Here is a 21,643-nt window from a genome sequence, read left to right as displayed (position 1 = left end):
GTCAAGTTTGGATATACATCACACCTGCATTTCTTTAAAGAGAGTTGGTGGAAGGTGTGCACCCTAAGGCCCCAATCCTGCAGACTCTTACTTGCGTGTTAATTTCACATGTGTGATTCATCCCTTTTGAAGTTGATTCACTTCTACGAAGTGTCTGCCAAGTCAAGGCCTGAGATGATACGTACTGCACGGCACCTCAAGTGCTCTGGATCCAGAGCCCTGGTGAACTGCTCAAGGTTCAGGTGTCTTTATCGGGAACTCAGGCTTTGCTCATCGCAGCGAATGTTGAAGACCTTCATTTGCTATTAATCCATTAAAATATTAGTACACATTGGGGTTTTTATCTCCAGTGTTATCAGTAATGGAATCTAGGCAGCAGACACTAGGAACAATTTTTGTCTATTTTTTTCCCTTCAGAGAGTGGATGAATGACAGTGGTAGTATCAAAAGGCTAACTTAAGGAACACACACAAAGTAGCATTGGTTCTATAGCCTAGGTCTGACAGAGAGCCAGGATTTTTGTAACAGTGCGCTAAGAAGAGTCAGGAACAAGTCATAGGTGACAACCGCTCCTCATGATTTTGATTATCAGCTGGAGCTAGACTGGACAAGCAGCTGTGCACCCCAGGCTGACATGGTGGCATTGGCCTTCCCTCTACACCTTAAACTTTCATTGTCCAGCAGTTGTTCTGCTCTTGGGTTTGTGCTGTCACCTTAGAAAAGGAATTGTGTTTGAACCATTCCCAAGAAGTTCGTGGCTCATGACATCAGCTGAACTTCATAAACTGTGACCCTTGTGAGACTTTTGTAAAGCCACAGGAGAGCAGTGCTTAGAGAAACAGCTTAGAAAGACAAATACCTCTCATGTGCCCAAGACACAACAGTATCAGAAAATTCGCAGCCAGCCTCTTGGAATATGAATCATGCTCTCGTGGTAGGTACAAGGCAGCAGAAGTGGTACTCTGGAGAGGGCTTAAGTTTCTGCAGAACATAGATGCCGTTTGGGTGCAAGCAGGAACAAGCTGTAGTGCAACTTACCTCCTGCATAGTTTTCATGTTGAGTGATGACAATGTGAGAGGTAGTCAGTTTGCTTTCTTGGACACATGTGCTTTGTACTAAATTTAACACTTCTAAGTTGCATGTTACTATTTGTCCCTGTTCTTCCTCTCCCTTACCCTTCCTTATCAAACAGTGGTGTACAACTCTTCCTCTCCTTCCCACCATATCAAGAAACATGAGTTTGAATGTTTCCCAGTCATTGGGACATTGTATTTCTATTTAGAAATGCTTTATTTTAAGTATTTATTGTAAACACTGTTAGCTTCAACATTTAAAGATTTACTTTGTTTCAAACTACATTTTACCTCATTTTAAATTTGCTCTATTAAATGTGTGGGGTAAATGTTCCCAAATCTGTGTCAAAGATTTAGAGACCCACTTAGAGTAGTAATGGTTGTGTGGTGTAGGTGGGACACAAAGTGCTTTCTGGAGGGAATCTCACTCCTAGTGAGGAGTAACCTGTTACAACAGGGGGGGGAAAAAAAGCCTGGCTCTTCACTGGAATCCAGAGATACAGACCTCATAGGAGAAGCACGTTGAGGGAAGATACCGCACAGCATTACATGTTTTGGTGCCTGTTATTTTTTAGTGCTGTCCCATAGCATAGCTTTTACTTTTAAAGTGTTGAGTATAAGATGAGAAAGGAGGCAGGAGAGTGAGCAGACACACCCCATGTTCAGTTCTGGACCCAGTGCGAGCTTGAGTGAGCAGACATGTTCTGCTTTATTTTAGGTCAAATTTCTTTTCAGCTAATCACTGTTCTGCCTAAGACTGAACTAAAAAATTTCATACACGTAGAATTAATTCTTCACCACAGATTGAAAAATAGGAAGCTGTGCCATTATTTGCTGGTTCAAGAAGATACTTGTGGATGAAGAGTCATATCGTAAGGGACCCACCTGAGAAAATATTTTAGATAACTGAACAAACTTGTGGCATGTGGTGTTTCAGCAACGCTTTGCCTTGAAACAAAGATTATTTTAAAAAAATATTTTTTTTGGCTGTCAATTAAGCAGTACAATTTTTAAAAAAATATCTCTGGTAGGTTAAAAAACCTGTGTTTGGAACAGCAAGATTATTCCTGTAGCATCTGTACAGTTCTTTGTTTAGTTTATAATTAAGATCTTGTATGAAACATACAAGCTTACATAGGCTTAATATGGATAACTGTAAAGTAACTTCTCATTCAAGACAGAGTTTCCTAAGAAGAGGCAGAGGGATTAGATAAGCAGTTTAGTTCAGTTCTAAAATGGAAAGGCCCATGGCTACCTCCAAGAAAATGCAAGTGATTTAAACAGAAAGTGTATGTGAGCTTATTTTTTAATTAATACAGATCAGGTTTTAGGTAATGGGTTGGGAAAGCCAATATACTTCCTATTACAATGATACGTCTAACTCTTTATTTTGAAGTGTTAACGGTGTAGCAACTGACTTAAAAGAGGAACTATTCCTGATCTACTGGTGTTGTCATGGTCTTTCTGGAGAAAAAAAACCCTGTGTTTGGATTTGTGAACTAGATCATTTGTTTAGCAGAGGAGCATACTGTCACCTCCTTTTCAAACCTAGTTCTAAACCTTTCGCTAGGTCACTTGTGAAAAACTTACTTTGCACATTTTTCATCTGTCATATTGTTTTCTACCCACAACAGTACCTTTAAAGGCTGGCCTTTTCCTTAGACTTCCTCAAGTGTCTGACTAAGGTATAGGCGTTGGCTGGTAGTGCTGAAATAACTATTTGTCCCTTTATCTCAAAGGAAAGGACAAGAAAGACCTTCTGAAGACTCCAGGTAGAAATAAATAATCAAGGTATCAGGAGGAGGAGGTTAGGAAAAGATGTGCTTTTGTGGGAGGTGTGTAAGAATACTTAGCATAATTTTAAAGCCCTAAAAACCTGATTAGCTTCTACATTAACCTAAAGATTCATTGCTTATGTGCAAGACATAAATTTTAAGACTGATATATATGGGCATTGTAGTCTGTAAATTACAGGAATGATGCTATGTAATAAATGTCCTTACTGTTTGCATGTATTTCAATCACTAAAATTTCAAGTGTTAAATTAAGCTAGTACTAAGGTGAAGAAAACAAAAATTCTTTGAAGAGGATGCATCCCCTTCGTTTTCAGAGCTGAACTTAACACTTCCACGCACTTAGTATGTGAATGATTTCTTGTTAGGGAGAGCAGTGTCAGTCCTGTTTACTACTTCTGTCACCTTGGAGAAGATTCCTTTGTTTTGTGACCACAGTGAATACCATATAAGAATTTTCACTGGTTGTGTATATCAGTAATGCTGAATTTTGGGGGAGAAACCCCCACCTACCTACTGGTCAAGACACTTTCTTCGTTTTTTCTGTTCCCTTCATAAAGGCACATACAAGTGATTCGTGTGTTACAAGATACGGGAGCGCACCTTTCGAGCCCTGACTTGGAGAACATTGGAACAATACTTTGCAGGTAAATGTGATATAAGGCGAGGCGGCCCTAAAATTGGGATGGAGTGGGATGGTTTTTCAGAAGAGACTCTCAGAATGGAGAACAGTGTGTAGACAACTTCCAAGAAACAGTTGGGTTCCTGGCTCGCGATGTGGCTATTGCTGTGCTAGACTAATAGTGAGGAAACACATGAATTGATGACATTAAGAATCAGCTCTGCGTTGGAGCACCACTAGCTCAAGAGAGCTCCAAAGTAGAAAGCATCAAGGGGATACATGAACTGGAAGGAAATATGCCCCATTTTTTCAAGCACTTTCACTGAGGAAGGGTGAGGAGGAGGCTATGCAAGGTGTGATTTAATAGCATCTCTATTTGAGAATAAAGCTGCACAAAGCACATCATTTTTATTTCCTTATAATCCAATTTTCACTTATATGGGAATATCTTCTACTCTAGCATAGAACATTTTTCTTAAAAATAACTAAAAAACCAAAAAAGACAAATAGCTTTAACCCCAAAACTTTTGCACAACTGCTCATCATCTCTATATTTAACTTTAAGAGGATATAACCCTCTGTTAAAGCTGGTTTTCCATACAGTTGCTTTTAATACATGAGGTGGTCTGATGATGTGGATATCTATTATGAGAAGAAAGATATGCTTGATTTTATTTTTTCTAATACTGGTCCTGAATTGCAAATTACTCTGCAAATTGTGAAAAGTTTTCATGTATGTTCTAAAATTACTTGAGTTTTCACTTCATTTCTTCTTCTCTTCTCAAAACCAAAAAAACCTGGAGTACCAGCCTTTATATCGGGACTTGGCAGGAGGCCATGAGACTTGCAAGGACCAGCCAGTGCTCTATATTGTCAGCAAAACAAGGTTGAGGTTAAGCTTATGTGTTTTCTGTATAGAGACTGGACGCTGTCCTTAGACTAATTCCAGAATCTAGAAATACTAGCTGGAGTGTTTCCATTTTCATAACGCGCTCGGAGGAGACTGGGTAATAAGGCTTTTACCATGAATTAAAGTATGTGCTTCCCAGGGCACTGCAAGTGATAGGGAAGAACTAAAACCGTGGTTTGCATAGTTCCCATCCCAAGAAGGTGAGAGGAGTGGCTTAGGGAATGACATTCCTCTGCAAATAAATTGGCCCCTTCCTTAGCCCTGGTGCCACATGCAGAACCAGTTTGGCTAGCTGACCTGGGAGTAGTATGTCCAGAAAAATAAAAAAGGGAATAAGGGTCCTTTAAACAAAACATGGTTCTGATGCAGTTTGTTCCAGCGTTTTAGGGACTATCATACACTCTGTCTGTATTGCATGATCTCCTGTTGTTCAAAGCTTGTATTTTGGTAATAAACATTTAAGATAATTAGAATGTGCATTGATGGTAATAAATTCAAGATAAAACCAATGTAAATCTTCCAAACAGAGGGCAGGAGCGTGTGTGTGTGTGCAGAGGCTGCATGAGGACTCAGCACAGAGTGGCATACTCGGGGTGAGAGGGAAGGGGGCTCCTGCCTCGGTGGGGTTAGGAGCCAGGGCCATGGATCTCTCCTGGCTGGCAGCTGGGGTAGCAGCCGCGCCAGAGCAGTGCCCACTGACGGATGTCACTGCATGGGCTAGCCAGGAGCACAGCCCGCCTGAGGCAGCAGCCAGGCCCCCAGACAGCACTGAGGTGTCTGTGAAGGGTGGTCTTCCCTGCGCTGCTCCTGCAAAGCTGCAGGGCTTTCGTTCCTCTGAGAGGGCCTGGCACAGTCTTTTGTACCAAGGTGGACTGTTTCCACAGAGCGTTATCCAGATGCTGAAAAGGTATTCAATCCAAGGTACTGGTGTTTGTCCTCCTGCCAAAATGTCTCAGATCATCTAAGGATACTCCAGAAGATGTACCTTACTGATACAGTCATTTTTCCCAGCGTGCTCTGTCCTATCTCTTTACTTTCCCCTTTCAAGTCTTCTCACTGCAGGCACCAGCACCTTCAGGCAGTCAGCATGTTCACATGGTCAGGCTGCTTATAGAACAAGCTGTTTATAACATCTTCCCTCTGTCTAATTCGAATTATTTTCCTACATCTCTTTTATCTTGTAATATGCTTTAAGCTGCAATTTGTACCCGTCTGAATTTGTCACCAAGGCAGTATGTCAACTTCTTGGAGTTTTCTGCTTGTTTTCTGATAAGCTCTGGGATGCTGCACTTAGCTAACTTTTTTTCTCCCATACAGTTCTTTCTGAATCAGAAGCCATAACCATGCTTTTCCCCCTTGCTCCTTACCTACCCTCAAACTGGCTTTCATAAAAGACCTGGAACATTGATTTGTGTGTTCTGTCTCCTCAGCTTCCTTCTGTTTAGACTCATGGTTTTAGAATACAATAGAATAGTTCAGTTGGAAGGTTTTGGAAACAAAATAAAAATAAATGTGCTCCTTTGGCATTGGTGATGTTTGAGAAGGAAAGGACTACCAACCAGAACTGAGAGTTGGACAGTATCAGTGGGATCTTGTATAGGACATGGAGATGCATATAGGTGCAGCCAAGACGATCTAGTTAATCGGTTCTTTCGTGGTTTCATTTGCTGGTGTTAGCCTGATTTTTAGAATCTCTTGCTGATGTTTGGTATCTGGTTCATGGCTTTGTTTTGAAATGAGAAAGAGATCTGAATGTTAGTAATCTGTTAAAAATGTCAGAACTTCTTCTCACATTGTGGTAGTATTGTCATCTGTCCACAAAACCAAACCATGATGAGATAAATTGGGACACAGACTTATTCTGAAGGCTTGACAAGTTCTGGTGTTGGTAAACAGTTGCTTTGTGCTTGTTTTGTAAAGGAAAAAAACCCAACAACTGTATAGAATTGAGATACTCTGTTCAAGCCTGTACTTCACAAAATTAAATCGCAGCATGAAGCCAGACCAGCTTTTGCTTTCATATTCTTAGATTTCATAAAAGGATATGATATACAAGGATGCAACCTTTCAAAAGCACCAACATTCAGAATAAGATGTCTCTTCAACTTAACATACACTTTGTGGGTAAGGGTGGGGGAGGAAGGATAAAAGTGCCTGCAGGAATTAGGACCGAGAAGGTTTTAAACGTCCTGATAAGTGTATATTGAAGTTACTTTTATTCCATTTTGTGATATAAAAATTATAGACTTCCTGCTTAGAGGATGCATTTGCAGTTGGAATTGATTGGCATAAATATCTTTGAGAAAAATAGAGAGCAAAGGTGCCTGTGGTGTATGTTGAGAAGTCCTGTGTATGTATTTGACTGTGTGAAATATACTTACAGCATGTAAAGGAAATACAGATGCATACGGCTTGACTATGGAGATCTGGAGTTGGAGAAAATGTTTTGTGGTGTTCCTGATTATAATCAATTCAGTGAATAGTAGGTATCTTCCATTTAGAGTGGTATCTAAATTTCCTCACAAGCTACATCACTTTTTGTTCTCTGGGTCACAGTCCCCTTGGAACACATTTCCTCACTTGATCAGTAAATGGCTGCTGCAAAATTGAAGATACTTCTGTGTATTTGGATTGCTCTAATGTCACGGAAGGAGACCACTTCACAGTTCTGACCTCTAGCAGTATGGGTCAAATTACTTTTTCTGAACAGGTGCTATTAGGCAGTTAGTTTTCAAGTAAGTGCAGTCATCCTTGTTTGTTGCTAGCAGCGATGCTGGCTGAGTTGCCCTGGGTATGTCAGTCGGTAATATTTCTAAATGTGATGGTCTTTGCCCAAAGTGGTGTCTGTTTTGCACGTGGCTGAATGATGAGATTCGGTTTATATAAATACAATGCTTTCCTGTCCAGTGTTGGAGATGCTTGTAACTCTCACTTGCTAGGTAGGCTTTTTGTTTGTTCCTCAATTCTGGGATGTTCCAGTGTCAACGGCAAGAGACTAGTCTTTGTAAATGGAGATAATTCTTGCGTCCCAGAAGTGGCTGCTAAGCAATTTCTTCTCTGCTTTACTAATGCTTATGCTTTATTAATGTTGACTTTTTCCTGCAGTTTCCTTAAGGACTTCCCACCGAACTTCCTGTCAGATCTCCTTTGCCTTCCCCTGTTTCCTTATTGCTTCTGAGGGGCCTTTTTTGTCATGGCATTCTTTAGTGATTTATTGATCCTTTCCTTCGTGATGTCAGACTGAAGCACTGTTAAACCTTGTAGCACCCCACTGCCATTTCCCTGTCCCCCAAAGGCCCCAGCTGTAGGTCTTCTGCCCTGCCTCAGGGTTGGTGGGGTTGCGTGGAAGAGCACAGACAGAGACCATTTGCTTTCCCTTTTCATGCCCAACCTCTGGGACTGCTGTAAGCAAAAGCCTCTCTCTGACTTTCTCCTCAGGCTGCTGCAATTAGAGAGGCTTCCACTCCCCTAAAAACATTTTTTCAGGTACTTAAGAGATTTAATCAACAACAGAAGTGATTTCAGCCTAGCAGAGAAGTGAATGTTGCAGCCCTGCTTTCACAGTTTCTTCCATAAACTTACCTGACTGCCCCTTGCATCTTCCAGCCTTCTCCACTCTCCACCAGGTCTGCAGGGCTTGGTTGTCATGCCCAGGAGCCTGTCAGCATCCTCCATCCCTGCTGCCAGCAGTATGCCTTTTCCCCACAGCAAGCACTGTTTAAGGCAGCAAGCTCTGGGCTTAATAATTTTGGGGAGGGCTCCCCCTCTCTTAATGAGATTCAACTTCGCTGGATGATGATCGGCATGGTTCTGCTGCAGCAACCTGCGAGCACACAGCAAGTGCAGGTCTGAAGCCTGATAGATGTTGGTATCTTGAGAAAACCGAAGGTGGTCCTCCCAGCCTTGCTGTCAGATCAGCCCATTTACAGGCTTGGTCCAGGTGGCCATGCTTTTGCATATGCGCAGGCTGTTAGCTCTTCTTTTACCACAAAAAAAAGTTTTAAACGAACCTTAAGTATTATGGATGAGACTACTGGCAGATGTGTGAAGAAACTGTGCGATGTACATCACTCTGAAATCTTTAATTTACTTATTTGTATATGATTAATTTTGATCCTTTCTCTTGCTTGTTGTACATGTTGGATAGAGGTCAACTTTAAAAAGCTTTTTTTTTTTGCTTGCTGCCCATTTAAATCTTACAAATTATCTTACAAAACTCAAAAAAATTTAGCTGTTGCTGTCTGAATGATATCACATAAATGTGCTGTCATAACTTCGGATAGCAAATGTAGTTATGCAAACTGGTGAAGGGGGTTTCTTAGCGGTTTTAAATAAGGTATGCTGATTGCTAGCACATCTGCTGGTGCTCTCACTCAGCTGCATCTCGATTTAGCCATTGCCCTCCCCCCAACTTATTTCGTGAGATAAATATTGTGTTGTGAAATATGAAACTGCATGACTTTTTTCCCCTTTGGTCATAGTCACACCCACTATGTGAAACTAGCCTGTTGTAAGTACTTATAGCACAGCCTTATTAATTTAAGGAACTGATTCATCAAGCTGTGTTGCTTGCTCAGCTATTCAAAGCTGTTGTAACAGTGTTCCTTTACTTACCTCTCTCCCCTGGCAGCCATGTTGAGCCTGTTCTGGTTCAGCGTTTGCCTGCTGAGCTAATTGACAGGACCCAGGAGCACACTGCAATGGACCAAAAGATTTAGAACCAATATTAATTATTTTCTTTTTTTCAGCCTTGTAGCTAAAGGTGATATGGATGGGCTGTATGCCTGGTACCTAGCTGGTGCAGACCTGAAGCAAACTGGTTATGATGGCAGGAATGCCCTACAAGTAGTAAGTGTGCATATGACTGTACCCCATGTGGCATGCTAGCTGTGTGAGTAATAATGCACGCTGTAGGATGATATTAGTTTGGGAAAAGTAAATGCTACTTTGGGGACTATAAACCAGATTAGAATTTGTTACAAACTCAAATCTGGTGCTGTTCTGAAGTAATAAATTGTTGCAGCCAGAATTTTCTCATCTATGTCAGAGGAATTAAAATTCAAATTGGATTTTAATTATTTTCTGGTAACATAGTCTTACTTCCCACAAGTAAATATTTGCATGTCCTGGTGCACAGGATGGCAAGATTTATTCATGTTTCTACTTACAGGCAGAGGCTACAGGGCGTAAGAACATTCTTGAACTCTTTAGACAAAGGCAGTAAAGAAGGTAAGATCAGTTTTTCAGGTGCGAGATTTCTGACACGTATGGATGGGCATATACATGTATGAAGGGGGATTTTTTATTTAAGCCCTAGTTCACCCTTGGGCATCTGGGTTCGTCTGCTGTCCCTGCCTCAGTTTCTGATACAACTCTGAGTACTTTAATCTTTCTTTGTAGAATGGGACTAATGTTTGTTCCTCTTTCTGCCTGAGCCTGGAAGTGCTTTTTTATGGTGTGTTCCACAGTGTGGTTCTGAACTTGGTTGGGAATGTAAAAGCTACAAAATAGTACCAGGAGGGTGACGATGTCTTGTTCTGTTGGCCCATTGCAATAAATGGCTCTTCTGGCTTGCCTGGGTTAAACGGGAATGCCTTCTCCTGGGCGCTCTGCCAGGGTGCTGTGCCCACCGCCCAGGCATGTACCCTTCCCCGGCAGAGTTGCAAGGCCATCACGGCCGCTCGGCTGCACGTCACCCCGCTCAGGAGGGTGCTACTGCGGTACCTACAGCACCTCCACCTGGGCTCTCCTTCGAGCTTTGAACGGAGCACCATATACAGCTCACCTTCTAGTGTGACATAGTCAACCACCGTGGTTGTTACAACGTGATTGTAGCGTGTCAATCTACTGTGGGGCAGATTCTTAATAGACAGGAGTTAGCTGGATCCCACGCATAGACTGCAGGAGGCTGGATTTTAGCGGAGAGCTTTGCCGAGGGTTTGCCCCCCTCCAGGTGCAGGACAGGGCAGTGCCATGGCCTTTCTCTTACTCAGGCCTTCATGTAGCTGCCTGGTTGTCTCCAGCATGGACCTGCAAGGTGTGTTTCCCTGGCTGTGAGCGTACGAGGTGGGTGTGAGGCTCATGCTCAAAGCGTCTCACATCTGACAGGTCTCTCTATAGGAAACTTGTCTGGGTGTTTGACCCTCGCCAGTGCTGTGCTGTAACTGGAGACATTTAAAACGCTTGCTGTTTTTATTTCTCAGAACTCCTTTCTGATGCAATACGTTGTTGATTTAGATCTCTCTTCTCCAATAGATTGGCAACTCTAATCCCAGTTTAAATACTGGGGGGAGATGGTCGCATTTATTTATGCATCCATGGCGATGCATATAATGCATCGCCATGGATGCAGCAAAACCTTTAACACAAAATTTGCTTAAAGGTTTTGCTGCATCCATGGCTACCTTGCCAGTTGTGTGTCCCATTTGGTCGATGTGAGTGAATTAATGTCTATATAAGTGGGGAACTGCAACTGGAACAAAAGGAGTTTTGAATCGCTGTGTACTGGTCTAAATGAACATAGGACACAATCTGGCAGGTTTTGCTTTCCTGTAAAGTTTTGGGTGGTTCTTGGTTGTGGGTTTTTTTTTTTTGCTAGTAGAGAAGGATTAGGTATAATCATAGTCTCAAGCATTTAAATGGAAGTTTTCCAGTGTCCAGTATGAAGATGCTAAAAATACCTTTAGAATATGGGTGAGGTTGCAAGGGGATTTCCTTTTTCAGTGAAATAGTTCTGCGAAAGTCACTTTTCTTTTGTAAGAGATGTGGGGAGGGAATGTGTTTAAATCCTCGACTCCTTCACGGATCATCTCTTAGTCCCTTTGGACTGGGCCACCAGTAGTGTAGGCAGTCTGAAGGAAGTCTTCAGTACCACATGAGAACTTGCTTGGCAGGCTACAAATTAATCTCTCCCCAGGAAGATTTTGGATGCTGCTTAGTTCTAAACACACATTTTCTCTTTCTCCAGAGGCTGTAGAAGATGGTCGCTCCTCTTCAGAATGCTGGCTTTGAACATTATTGGCATTAGGCAGTTGCAGGAGGAAAAGAGCAAAGGAACAATGGTAGCTGTGCTTGGAGCATACAGGAAAGCTAGAGCTTAGAAATATTCTTTAGGATCACATTAAGTCCTTACTGATTTTTCTAAAAAATTATTTGCTGCTTTATCTTTTAATCGCTTTTTTTGAAAAGTAACCTTTTTAAACAAGCAAATGTATGCGAATGTATTGGAATGTATTGCCTTCACTGTACAAGTTCTGTTTTTAAAGAGGCCTTTTGAATCTTACGTTAAATCAATGAGGACAGTATTGCAGGCATAGCGAATGGAAATGCTGTGGTGAATTCATACTGAGAAAAAACAGCGGTTTATGCATTTCTGGGTTTCAACTAATAAAATCTCTGAGGAACAATGTTGGTTTCACTTTGTCTGCTTTTTGCAATGGCTTGTATCACTTCAGTTGCAATTACAGCAATTGTGAGTGTCAGTGCAAACAATTGAATCAGTCATGGGCATCTGCCTGCAGTTGTGTACTAATCTTCACCAATGTGTCACTATAAAACCTCACTTAAAATGAGTAGGAGGCAGATGCCATAAAGCCTGTTTGTGGGACTGTCTAAGTGAATTGATTGTTTTGTTTCTAATAGCATCTTTCCCACATCCTGACCGGAACATAATCAAGATTGCTACATACTGGACACATAATTCTTTGGACTGTAAATGTGATCCCAGTATTAACAGACCCCAAGTTTAAAGTCCCAACACTTTCAGACTAAAGAAAAGAAGCAGTATGTATCTTTACAGCTGTGTCTGCCCTAGAATATGTAAACGTAAAGAATACTTCAGGCAAATGCATATATTGGAGATGGCAACTTGTAATTTCACCTACAGCTTCTGCAGTAATCTATGTGGATTTTCTATCTGCTTCATCTGAAGGAAATCTTTGAAGTGCAGATATTTTATTTTTTTTCTTTTTCCCCTTTATACTCTTCAACCTTCCCACAGCTATTCTTATCATGGAGAAAAGCTTCATGGACTACTTGCTGAGCCTGCTAGTATTAAAAGATTCCCAAGGTATGTTGCGTACCAGATCCCCCTAAAAAAGGTAACTGTGCATGTAGTCTGAGGAGATGCTGTATATGCTCCAGTTAAAAACCAAACAACATAAAAATGCCTGATGTCTTTTAGTGTGAAGAGTAGTGTGCCTCTTCACTATGGTCACAAAAATTACAACTATGCTGTCTCATAATTAAATAATTGATGCTACATGGCAATAAACATGCTTTAGATCGAATAGAATTAAGTAAATGTGATCTCACATCAAAAAATCAGGCTTTAAAGTCATCACTTTTTTTATGTCTTACCTGTAAATACATAAAGGTGATGTATGTAACAGAGCGATGTTTGTGGAAATTTTTAGGATCAGGAGAAAAAACATTCTTCCTATGCTATTTAGACCCTGTTATCTTAATTCTTGCCTAGTCAGTAGTCTAAAAGTTGATGCAGTGAGCCAGGACATCCCTTGATAAACTTCTCTGCAAGGGACTTTCTTGGGATTGGAATTTTTTCTTTTTTTTAATGATTCTCAGATACAGTAATTTGTCTATAGCAGCATCTATTCTTTATTTCTGTACCAGAATGACTGACTGCAACAGCTGCGGAAGCATCAATATTTTCCTTATACTTTTCAACAAAGGCTCATCTGATCTACAGAAAACTTTATAAACAATAACATTCATATATTTCTAAAATACAATATCCACCTAAAGTACAAAACATACTTCCTTTTTCTTTTGAACAAAGAACAGTATTCTGGTGTGTATTACTGAAATAATAGGTCTCGGCAGTAAAACTGAAGGAGAGGGGAGAAAACGGACACCTGTTCCTGCATATGAGCCAAGTAAAGACACGAAGGACAGTACTTATAAATGTGATCCAGTTAGAAGCTTGTAGAACTAAAGTGAAATGGTGTGTGTCATGTTTACAGTGAGAACAAAGCAGTATTGGCTTCTTTCTGACAAACCTTTACAGAAATATACATTCTATTAATATGTTATCTTGCATAAGATAATGTTCCTGCAACTTTCTAGAAAATTTGCAGTTTGCCTCATAAATAGACCGAGAGCCAACAACTGTTTTAGTGGCAAATGCATGAATGCAGATTCAACATTTATCTGAGAAAGAACTGGATCTCTTTCATATATATATATATGCATAAAATGTTCAGTTAAGAACTGCTGTCTACAAGTCTTAAGAGAAGCTGTATAGGGTGCTGTGATTTAAAAAGTGCCAAGAATCACCCAGTCAAGGCCAGAAACTTCAGGTCTTGGTTTAGTGTTGGGGGTGAACTTCAATAATGCTTTCAAAATCCTGTGTTTGTCTTGTTTGTCTATTACACCCTTTGCTCCATGCAGTGCATTTAATAATCATAATCATGCTCTCTGTGATAACTCCCAGGCTTATGATGAATCTATCTGTGTGTAGTAACCCTTAAGCTTTACATAGTTACTGGTCTAAAGCAAAATCTTAATATTAGCAAGAAACGAAAATTGTTCCTATTTGGCTCTACCTCTATGTTTCAGTTACTGTAAGCAGCTGAGTGTCTTTCATTAGTTAAGCTGCCTCCGGAATGTCTAGTGTAGTTTAATTTTTTTAAACATCCTTCTTTTTCTCCTTCAGACCATTCCTGAAAAGATCAAATACACTTTTCTTTTTATTCAGCAATCTTTTGCTTGGTAAAGGTTTGTAGATTAAGCACCTATACAAGGCCATTACTAGTGCAAACACACTTGCTCTATTGCTGGGACTAGTGTGGGTCCACCTCGTAACTTCTATAACAACTTTAGCTCCAGTCACCTGTGATGTCCATGTACCCTTTCATATCTATAACTACAGCTGATTACATCTAGCACACACTGTGAGGATCATCTGCAGATCTGTGCTTGATATTTTATACACAGTACACATTTGGATAGTATGGTAGAAGCGGGACAAAGTTTTGCACTTTTTGGTGCAGAAAAGCTTATGGTATTTTTTTAGTATCAGTTTTTAATGCTTATCAGAACATAAAGATGACCTTTCTGTTAGAAAATGGCAGTGGCTGCCATTCTTTTCCAGGCTGTCTAATGATGCAAGTGTTTGGGCTGTAGGTTTCCTTGCCCTGCAAAATCACCAACAGGTGAGATGCCACGCCAGGGAAGTGCACAGGCTTCTGGGGCAGCCTGCTAGCATGTGAGCGTCAGGCTGCTGCACATCTGTGACCATCCTGTTGTATGCAGTTTCAGCAGTGCCAATAGAACAGTATAAAGGCATCATCAATAATGTGAGACTCAGAGCTGCTGCACAAATGTTGGATTTGTTTCCAGTGTTGAATCTTTTAAGTTGCAGTGATGTTCTGGGAATGAATGCTGGTGCTGGAACCTCTGCTGCCTCTCCACGGAGGAGACGCTATGAATGCCTCCTGTAAAAGCCAAATATTGCATCAATTCTACAGCTTTCTTCACTTGAAAGACAACACCCAGCTTCCACTTTGTGTCTTCTTCATAACGACCCAGCTAATACTGCCAAAGGATAGGAACTGCTAGGCCTATGTCAGCACTTCTCTTAACACTGCAGAAAGTGGAGATTTGCACAACTAACATGCCCAAGTTCCTGTCTGATTTGAGTTACAGCCTTCCTTTCCTGAATGCAACCACTTTCTTTTTTTACTGATGTCTGAAAACATTGTTTCTGTTTGCAGATTCTCTTATAAAACTTTTGTGATGGAAAGGCATGCTTAATTATTTGAAAAATCAGCATGTGCTTGCTCTCTTATTGCATGTCATCTTGATAAACTGTTAACAGCTGTCAAGGCTGGCTGACCCACTGACAGACTGACTGCGTCGGATCTGTACTTGCTGAATTGAGCTGTTCATCAAGGCTTCAGTATCTGCTTGCTCTTCTCACATTGCTATTATCTCCAGTTCTGCACATCTTAACTTAGAATTACTATACTATAGCATGTCTCAGTTGTCTCATACCAGGACTTTGGTGTTCAGCAATGAGTGATAATGAAACTTCTCGCCTGGAACTAAACCCCTCCTTGAATCATGGTTTCTTCATTTGCAATCTTCTGCATGGTGTGATCTACTGGGATTCTTCCAAAAAGATTGTAATGTAGTTGCAAGATTCCTCCATTTTTAAGGCAGGTTCAAGCTGTGAAATGATTAAGGAGAGTAATGTAACCTTCCTTTGTGCATAGAAGACAAAGTGCACCTGGTTCCACACTTACACACAAAACATCAATGGACCCATAGCGTGACTGAATTCAGCCTTGGGTGTAGTCCCCTTCTTCAGGTATCGATGCTGATCCCTGCATAGGACCTACCGCAGAAGTGTAACAAGTGAAATGCTTTTAGTTTCCAGTGTCTGAATTTGTTAGATCACTGAGATAAACCTGAAGTAATTGTTTGATGGGTGAAAACAATAAATTATAAAGAACCGATCAAATGTGCATGGCATATGTCGTCACAAGCATTGCTGAACGTTTATGTCTCTTCCAAGTGGACTCTATCAGCAGTATAATCATCTTCTAGACTAGTAAGACTAGTCTTTCCATGATTCTTTAACAATATTTTATGACACTGTGGTGCTTGATTGCATGGTTGTAACAACACTTCCATTTTAGTGACTCTTTTAGAAAAGCTACTGATGTAGAAAGCTTATAAGATATGTAAAATACTGTAGCAAACCATACAAATGAATCTGTGGGACTCAAATGTTGCCATCTGAGATAGTCCATGAGTCAGAATAAAATCTAGTACTACCAGATTTATTATTTGTGCAAAGTGTCTACCTGAAAGTTACTTTAGAAAGTTCATTATACATACATTTGTTTACCTGTGATCAGCTGAATGGTTAGAGGCAGAAGCCTGCATCTCAGAAGCGTAGCTGAGACAAGTATCCCAAATCATAGCAACAAAATCAAATGTCTAGCGTAAACGACACAAAGTAGCACCACTTAACGTGGCTCTGTTTGGAAGATTTGATACAAATCTCATGGTCAAAGGATTTGGTCCTTGATATCCAAATCCATGTTGACGTCTGACCCAAATTGCCGCTGACATAACAGGAGGATATAACCCACGGGGACGAGGGCTCCTCGCGGGCTGTGTCGGCAGGGAGGAGGCAGTGCCCCTTTCCCCCTCGCCCAGCCCTGCCAAGCCTCGCCTGTCTGGGCACGCTCAGCGGGTGCATATCTTGCGCACTCCCACTGGCGTTTTGAGCTCCACACTGGCACCTCCCTCCCACTCTGGGATGCTGCACATTAGAGGGAGACCTCAGCCAAGTCCATGGGAAGGTGCCAACCAACAACATCTTGCAGCTTTGCTCTGCAGCCTCCTCCATATGCAGGCACTGCCAGACTTCAGCAATGCGCGACCTGATGTGTGGCACGTTGCACGACGAGACAGGAAAAGGCTGAGAGATCATTCTCTGTCTTGCAGCAACAACAAGTATCACAAAAACAAGTAAGCACTCTCTCAAGGCATGGTATTCCTTCACATCTTCACAGCTTCAGAAGGGGACCAGAAGAATGGTGGCCAGGGCAGATGTTACCTGGCCAGAACTGCCTGCTCAGTAGCATAGGCAGCATTTCCGAGTACACATAAGCCCCATTAATTACATGTTTGCATGCACAATAGATGTGTTTCTTCTCTGGTGCCACTGTCGTAGATCCTATTAGGCTCTTGTGCTCGGTGTTCAACAGTCACAGACCCTGGTTTTAGGAGCTTACAAGTGAAATTACATGAGACTCCACCTTCAAAAAGTGATAAGAAAGGCCAAAAGAATTACAGTAATGTCTGTTTACATCAGTTGGTTATTTCTACACCTTGATTTCCAATTATTTAACATTAAGTGATTAATTATTAGCATAGAAGGGGAACTACAATTCTGGCAATTCGGTAGCAGTGGTCACGTATAGCAAAGAAAAGAATTTCAGGGTGAAGAAAAAGGAGGAACCTTAATGTCAATCTTTTGCTGAGAGATAAGGAGTTTTCACAATTAGAACAGAGAGTTGTAAATTAATCCTGTCATATGCAAGAAGCTGCTGCGCTGGGGAGATTCTCTGATGGTGATGCCTGTGCATGAATAATTACACTTGCATCTTTCAGGGTGTGTGGTTTCTATCCTGGATATGTTTTCCTGTGGATTTTTGTGACCAGGGTCCAGTAAAAGTGGGATTTTGATGCATCACATTCTTCCTGTAGCACATCTGAATTTCTGACTCTTGCTGAAGGGTCAGTTTTAAGTGACATGATTCCCAGCAGCCTTGAGGCAAGACATCCAGCAGAGATCTCTGCTGAATCCCATATTGCTCCAGGGCTTCAGGACAAAGATGGCCACCTGTTATCTCTCCTGACTGATGAAAGCGTGATGTGAAATAAGTCAGTTTATTTACTTGGACCGCTTTGACCGAGCTCTCTGCCCACAACTATGTCACCATTCACCACTGTTGTTTCAAAAGTTTTACATTCAAGGACATAAAACCAGAAATATGACATGCTGCTAAAATTTACCATGCTACTTCAGTGCAAAGTCAGACTCTTCAATGGCTTGAACCAGCAAATACTTGGGACATCTCAATAGATGGTCAAATCATTAGTAATTGCTTCCTTTCTGATGGTTTTATGGGACAGGACATGTAATTGTGCTAACTCTGAAAAACCGGCTGGTTGGTGAACGTGAAAAATAAAGTTGGTACCAGGTTTGTGAGGGCTATCACAATTAAGCATTGGAATCAATTATGAAGTTATTAAACCACACTTATTGCACAGTAGCTAATCTTATATATTAATTGCTTGGCTGAAATGTTCAGAGAAAGCTAGTGATTTCAAGTGTCATCTTCCAGGGTCTAACCTGAAACTTAATGCTAGAATGAAAGGTGGCTGGCATTTTAGGAAAGTCAGCTCTTCTAGTCTATAGAGTCAGGCACCTGGGAATTAAGGCATTCAAAATTACTGGTCATGTCAAAATTGTGTTCACTGGCTATTTAATTTGTGGTTTTATTAAAATTAAAATCAAAACAAAGAATGGAGAAAGGAGAATTGATTGTAAGGAGATTGAAAAAACGTAACCATGAGGCCAAACTTTTGTGATATTTGGTAAAAATACTAGAGATTGTTCATCCAGAGTTGACTGCAAAATAGGACTCAGTGGATTCCATTTCTCATACACACATCTCCAGCTGTCATCTCAACAGCATTGCTGTGACTCCTAAGCTTTAAGTGGAAAGTCATGGCAAAGTATAATCTACACCAGGACTGCAGAAGTACCTCCACATTGTTTGCAAGATGTTTTTCCTAATGTTTTCTAGAGCTCCAGTAGCTGGAGTTGAAATTTCCCCTTAACATTGAGGTCTCAATGCAAAGGCTGATGGATCTCCCAAGACACATCCACTTGACAGCTCACACGCCATCTCTGCAGCACAAAAATTGTTTTTCACACTTAATTTTTTTACAACTGCTGATGCACAGGTAATTGTACCCACTGACCCAGCCTGCAAGTATGCAAAGCCCTGAGGTCTGCTTATTCTAGACTCATTATTAACCGATATGTTTAACAACTGAATTTCACATTTTAAGTAGAAAACAGAAAATTTATACTGTTATTTACTGCTAGCTACTGTGCTACTGTATAGAGACACAGCTTGACTTGAAAAATTCTCCCCCAAAGAAAACAAAAATCCTTAATTTGTATAATGTATAGTTTACACAGTTAACTTCTGGAATGAACAAGATGTTAAATCACCACAGGGAAAAAGGTGAAGAGCAGTATTACACATGAAATTGCTATGTAACCTCTCTAGTGCTCAGGGACGATGTTTAGATAGAGCACGTGAGATAAAAACCCCTCTCCTGCTAAACTGATAATTTTGGACTTAATCAAAATATTGTGCATACAATGGTGACATTTTCCATTAAAATGCGAATTCTTAGCTTCATATGAAACTGTTATCCATATTTTAATCCCTAGCACATCTTAACTACTGAATGGCAAACCCCCAATCTCTCTAAAAGTTCTTGGCTGGAAAGACATCCCATCCCACCTTATTTCTCTATAAATCACTTGATGTTATTCAGGCAATAATCTCAAAAGGCTTCCTATTTATGGGGAAGCATTAGGACATCTTTCAAGGTGTTTATTAGTGCAAAACAAATTACTATCAAGCTGTTATTATGCTCACATGTGACATGTAGTGGGCTGCTATATTGACAAATGAGTTTGAACCAACTAAAGTAAACAAGAAGTTGCCCCATCAGTGTTTGCTATGAACATATGGAATGCTCATTTCCCAGGGCGGGAGAAAATCCACTTGCACAGGTTTTTTTCTGTTTACCAGGCCCAAGAATATGACAGGTACTTTACAGGACATGGCAGACTCTGGATCTTTGCTTAAGAAACTTCCAACTTAATTTTAGGTGAGCAATAATGAGCAAGAACAGCAAATCAGTAGGGAAATTATGAGGAAGGTAAACACAATGAGAAGAGAAATGGTAAGCTCCATGTCCAGGATTAGTCTGTGAGCAAGTTTAACTTTAGAACTGTTGGATAAATGTTGCAGTATAAAGAACAGTACTTCAGGTTGTCCCATGCCCTTCCACGATATTACCTGTGGAATAAGATATTGGCAGGAAAGTATTGGGACCTTTTGCTAAAGGAGTGTAGGGATATTGATGGATATTAATGATAGCACCTCCCAGACATTTTTCAGAATGTCATTTTTTCAGAGTAGAACCTCCTTGAAATATAATCTTCTTCTCGTTACCAGAGCCTCCATGATCTTCCATTTTCTGCCATGCAAACAGCACACCCTTTTATGTCCTCCCACAAGCTTACCCTTCATCTTTACTTCCTTGCAGGCCGTTTCTTGTCTCTTACAATCATCCCTGGCATTATGTCTCCTTTTGTGCTGCCCTCTTTGTTTGACACTATCAACTGATGAGCATTTGCTTCCCCCTTCGAAGATTACTCTGTCTGCTGTATAAGGTGCTCAAGCCACCATGTTCCATATTAGCATGCAGCTCCTCCAGGACTGTCAGTGCACTCAGGGAGCTCTCAGTACCTAGTGCGATGAGTCCACACTGGTGGGTAGCACAGTCCTTTTCACTGGGTTTGTGCCCCTGGACTGCAAACACATGGCAGACATACCTGCTGCTTGCTTAACAAGGCCATTTTTTGCACCGTGATCCCTTAAAAACCAAGCACAGAACTACTAGAGTCACATATATGCAGCTGCAAAGAGCAGGGTATAAACAATACTTAGCTTAACCATCAATAGAAATTAAGGACTAATTATTCTTCCTTCTCATAGGACTACATTTTCCCCTCTATACAATTTCAGAACCAATTCTATTATTTTAATGCTTTAATCACCTTTTGTGCACCTTCACAGAGGAAGAAAAATTCATACATGGCTTATCCCTTGTGTAGTGCTATCGGTACATTTGTTAGATGCCCCTACTCTTCTACCTCGTTCTCTGAGATGCTACCTAGCTAAGGGAGGTAGCAGGATGTTAGCTTTCTTGCCTTTATAATTGGGGGTATATGGGTGAGAAACAGAACTTCTGAAATAATTACATAAATAAATTAAATGCATATTTGCCCACTGCTCTTTAATATGTAAGTTACCAAAAAGAGAACATTTTACACACTAGTGATCTAAAGGAATTTATACATTGACAAAGTGGATGTCTTTAAGCCAATAAAGTCCACTCTAGCCATCCCTTACGAAGAAACACTCTCTTATTATATTCTTCCCTGACAAAAAACCCTAGAACTTAAACATTCAATAGGTAAAAGCACCAACACTTGCTAAAAAAAGAAGTCTGAAGCAGATGATTCATCCTGGCTAAACCCCATACATGTTCTTGTACCTGAGCTCCCCTGGCTGCCACAGGCCAATTTCCCATGTAAGGCCCGTTTTTAGGGACCATCAGCCATATATGTCTGAACCTGAACCAGAACAGCAACAGAATGCCTGGGGATCATATATCTCACCAGTGCAGTGGCGGGTTCTGACTGGTTTGGCTGGAAAGGGCTTTTGTACCCTATTAGTTAGTATGGACGGTCAGGTTATTATTCAGCTGAGTGGTATTGTGGAACCATGGGTGTGTGTGGGTGTGGGTTTGTGTTTGTCAGGGGCAGGAGAGAGCTGGCATTATAGTTAGTGAGGGATTATATATAAAACACAGCTCGTGTGATCGTGCTGT

General features: G+C 40.9%; 1 protein-coding gene across 1 annotated transcript in view; it reads left to right on the top strand.

Moving 5' to 3' along the window:
• The window catches only part of ASPG (asparaginase), a 46,997-nt gene extending 35,192 nt beyond the window's left edge, over positions 1 to 11,805 (top strand). The window contains exons 13-16 of the mRNA XM_055817409.1: positions 3,428 to 3,514; positions 9,148 to 9,247; positions 9,570 to 9,628; positions 11,367 to 11,805. Of these exons, the coding sequence (XP_055673384.1) occupies positions 3,428 to 3,514; positions 9,148 to 9,247; positions 9,570 to 9,623 (241 nt within the window). The 3' untranslated portion in view covers positions 9,624 to 9,628; positions 11,367 to 11,805. The remainder of the gene's footprint in view (positions 1 to 3,427; positions 3,515 to 9,147; positions 9,248 to 9,569; positions 9,629 to 11,366) is intronic.
• Positions 11,806 to 21,643: the final 9,838 nt, after the last annotated feature.

Source organism: Falco peregrinus, chromosome 1 (genome assembly GCF_023634155.1).
Source record: "Falco peregrinus isolate bFalPer1 chromosome 1, bFalPer1.pri, whole genome shotgun sequence".
NCBI lineage: Eukaryota > Metazoa > Chordata > Aves > Falconiformes > Falconidae > Falco > Falco peregrinus.
Note: the sequence above shows the minus strand (reverse complement) of the source record. Positions and strands in the feature narration are given on the sequence as shown.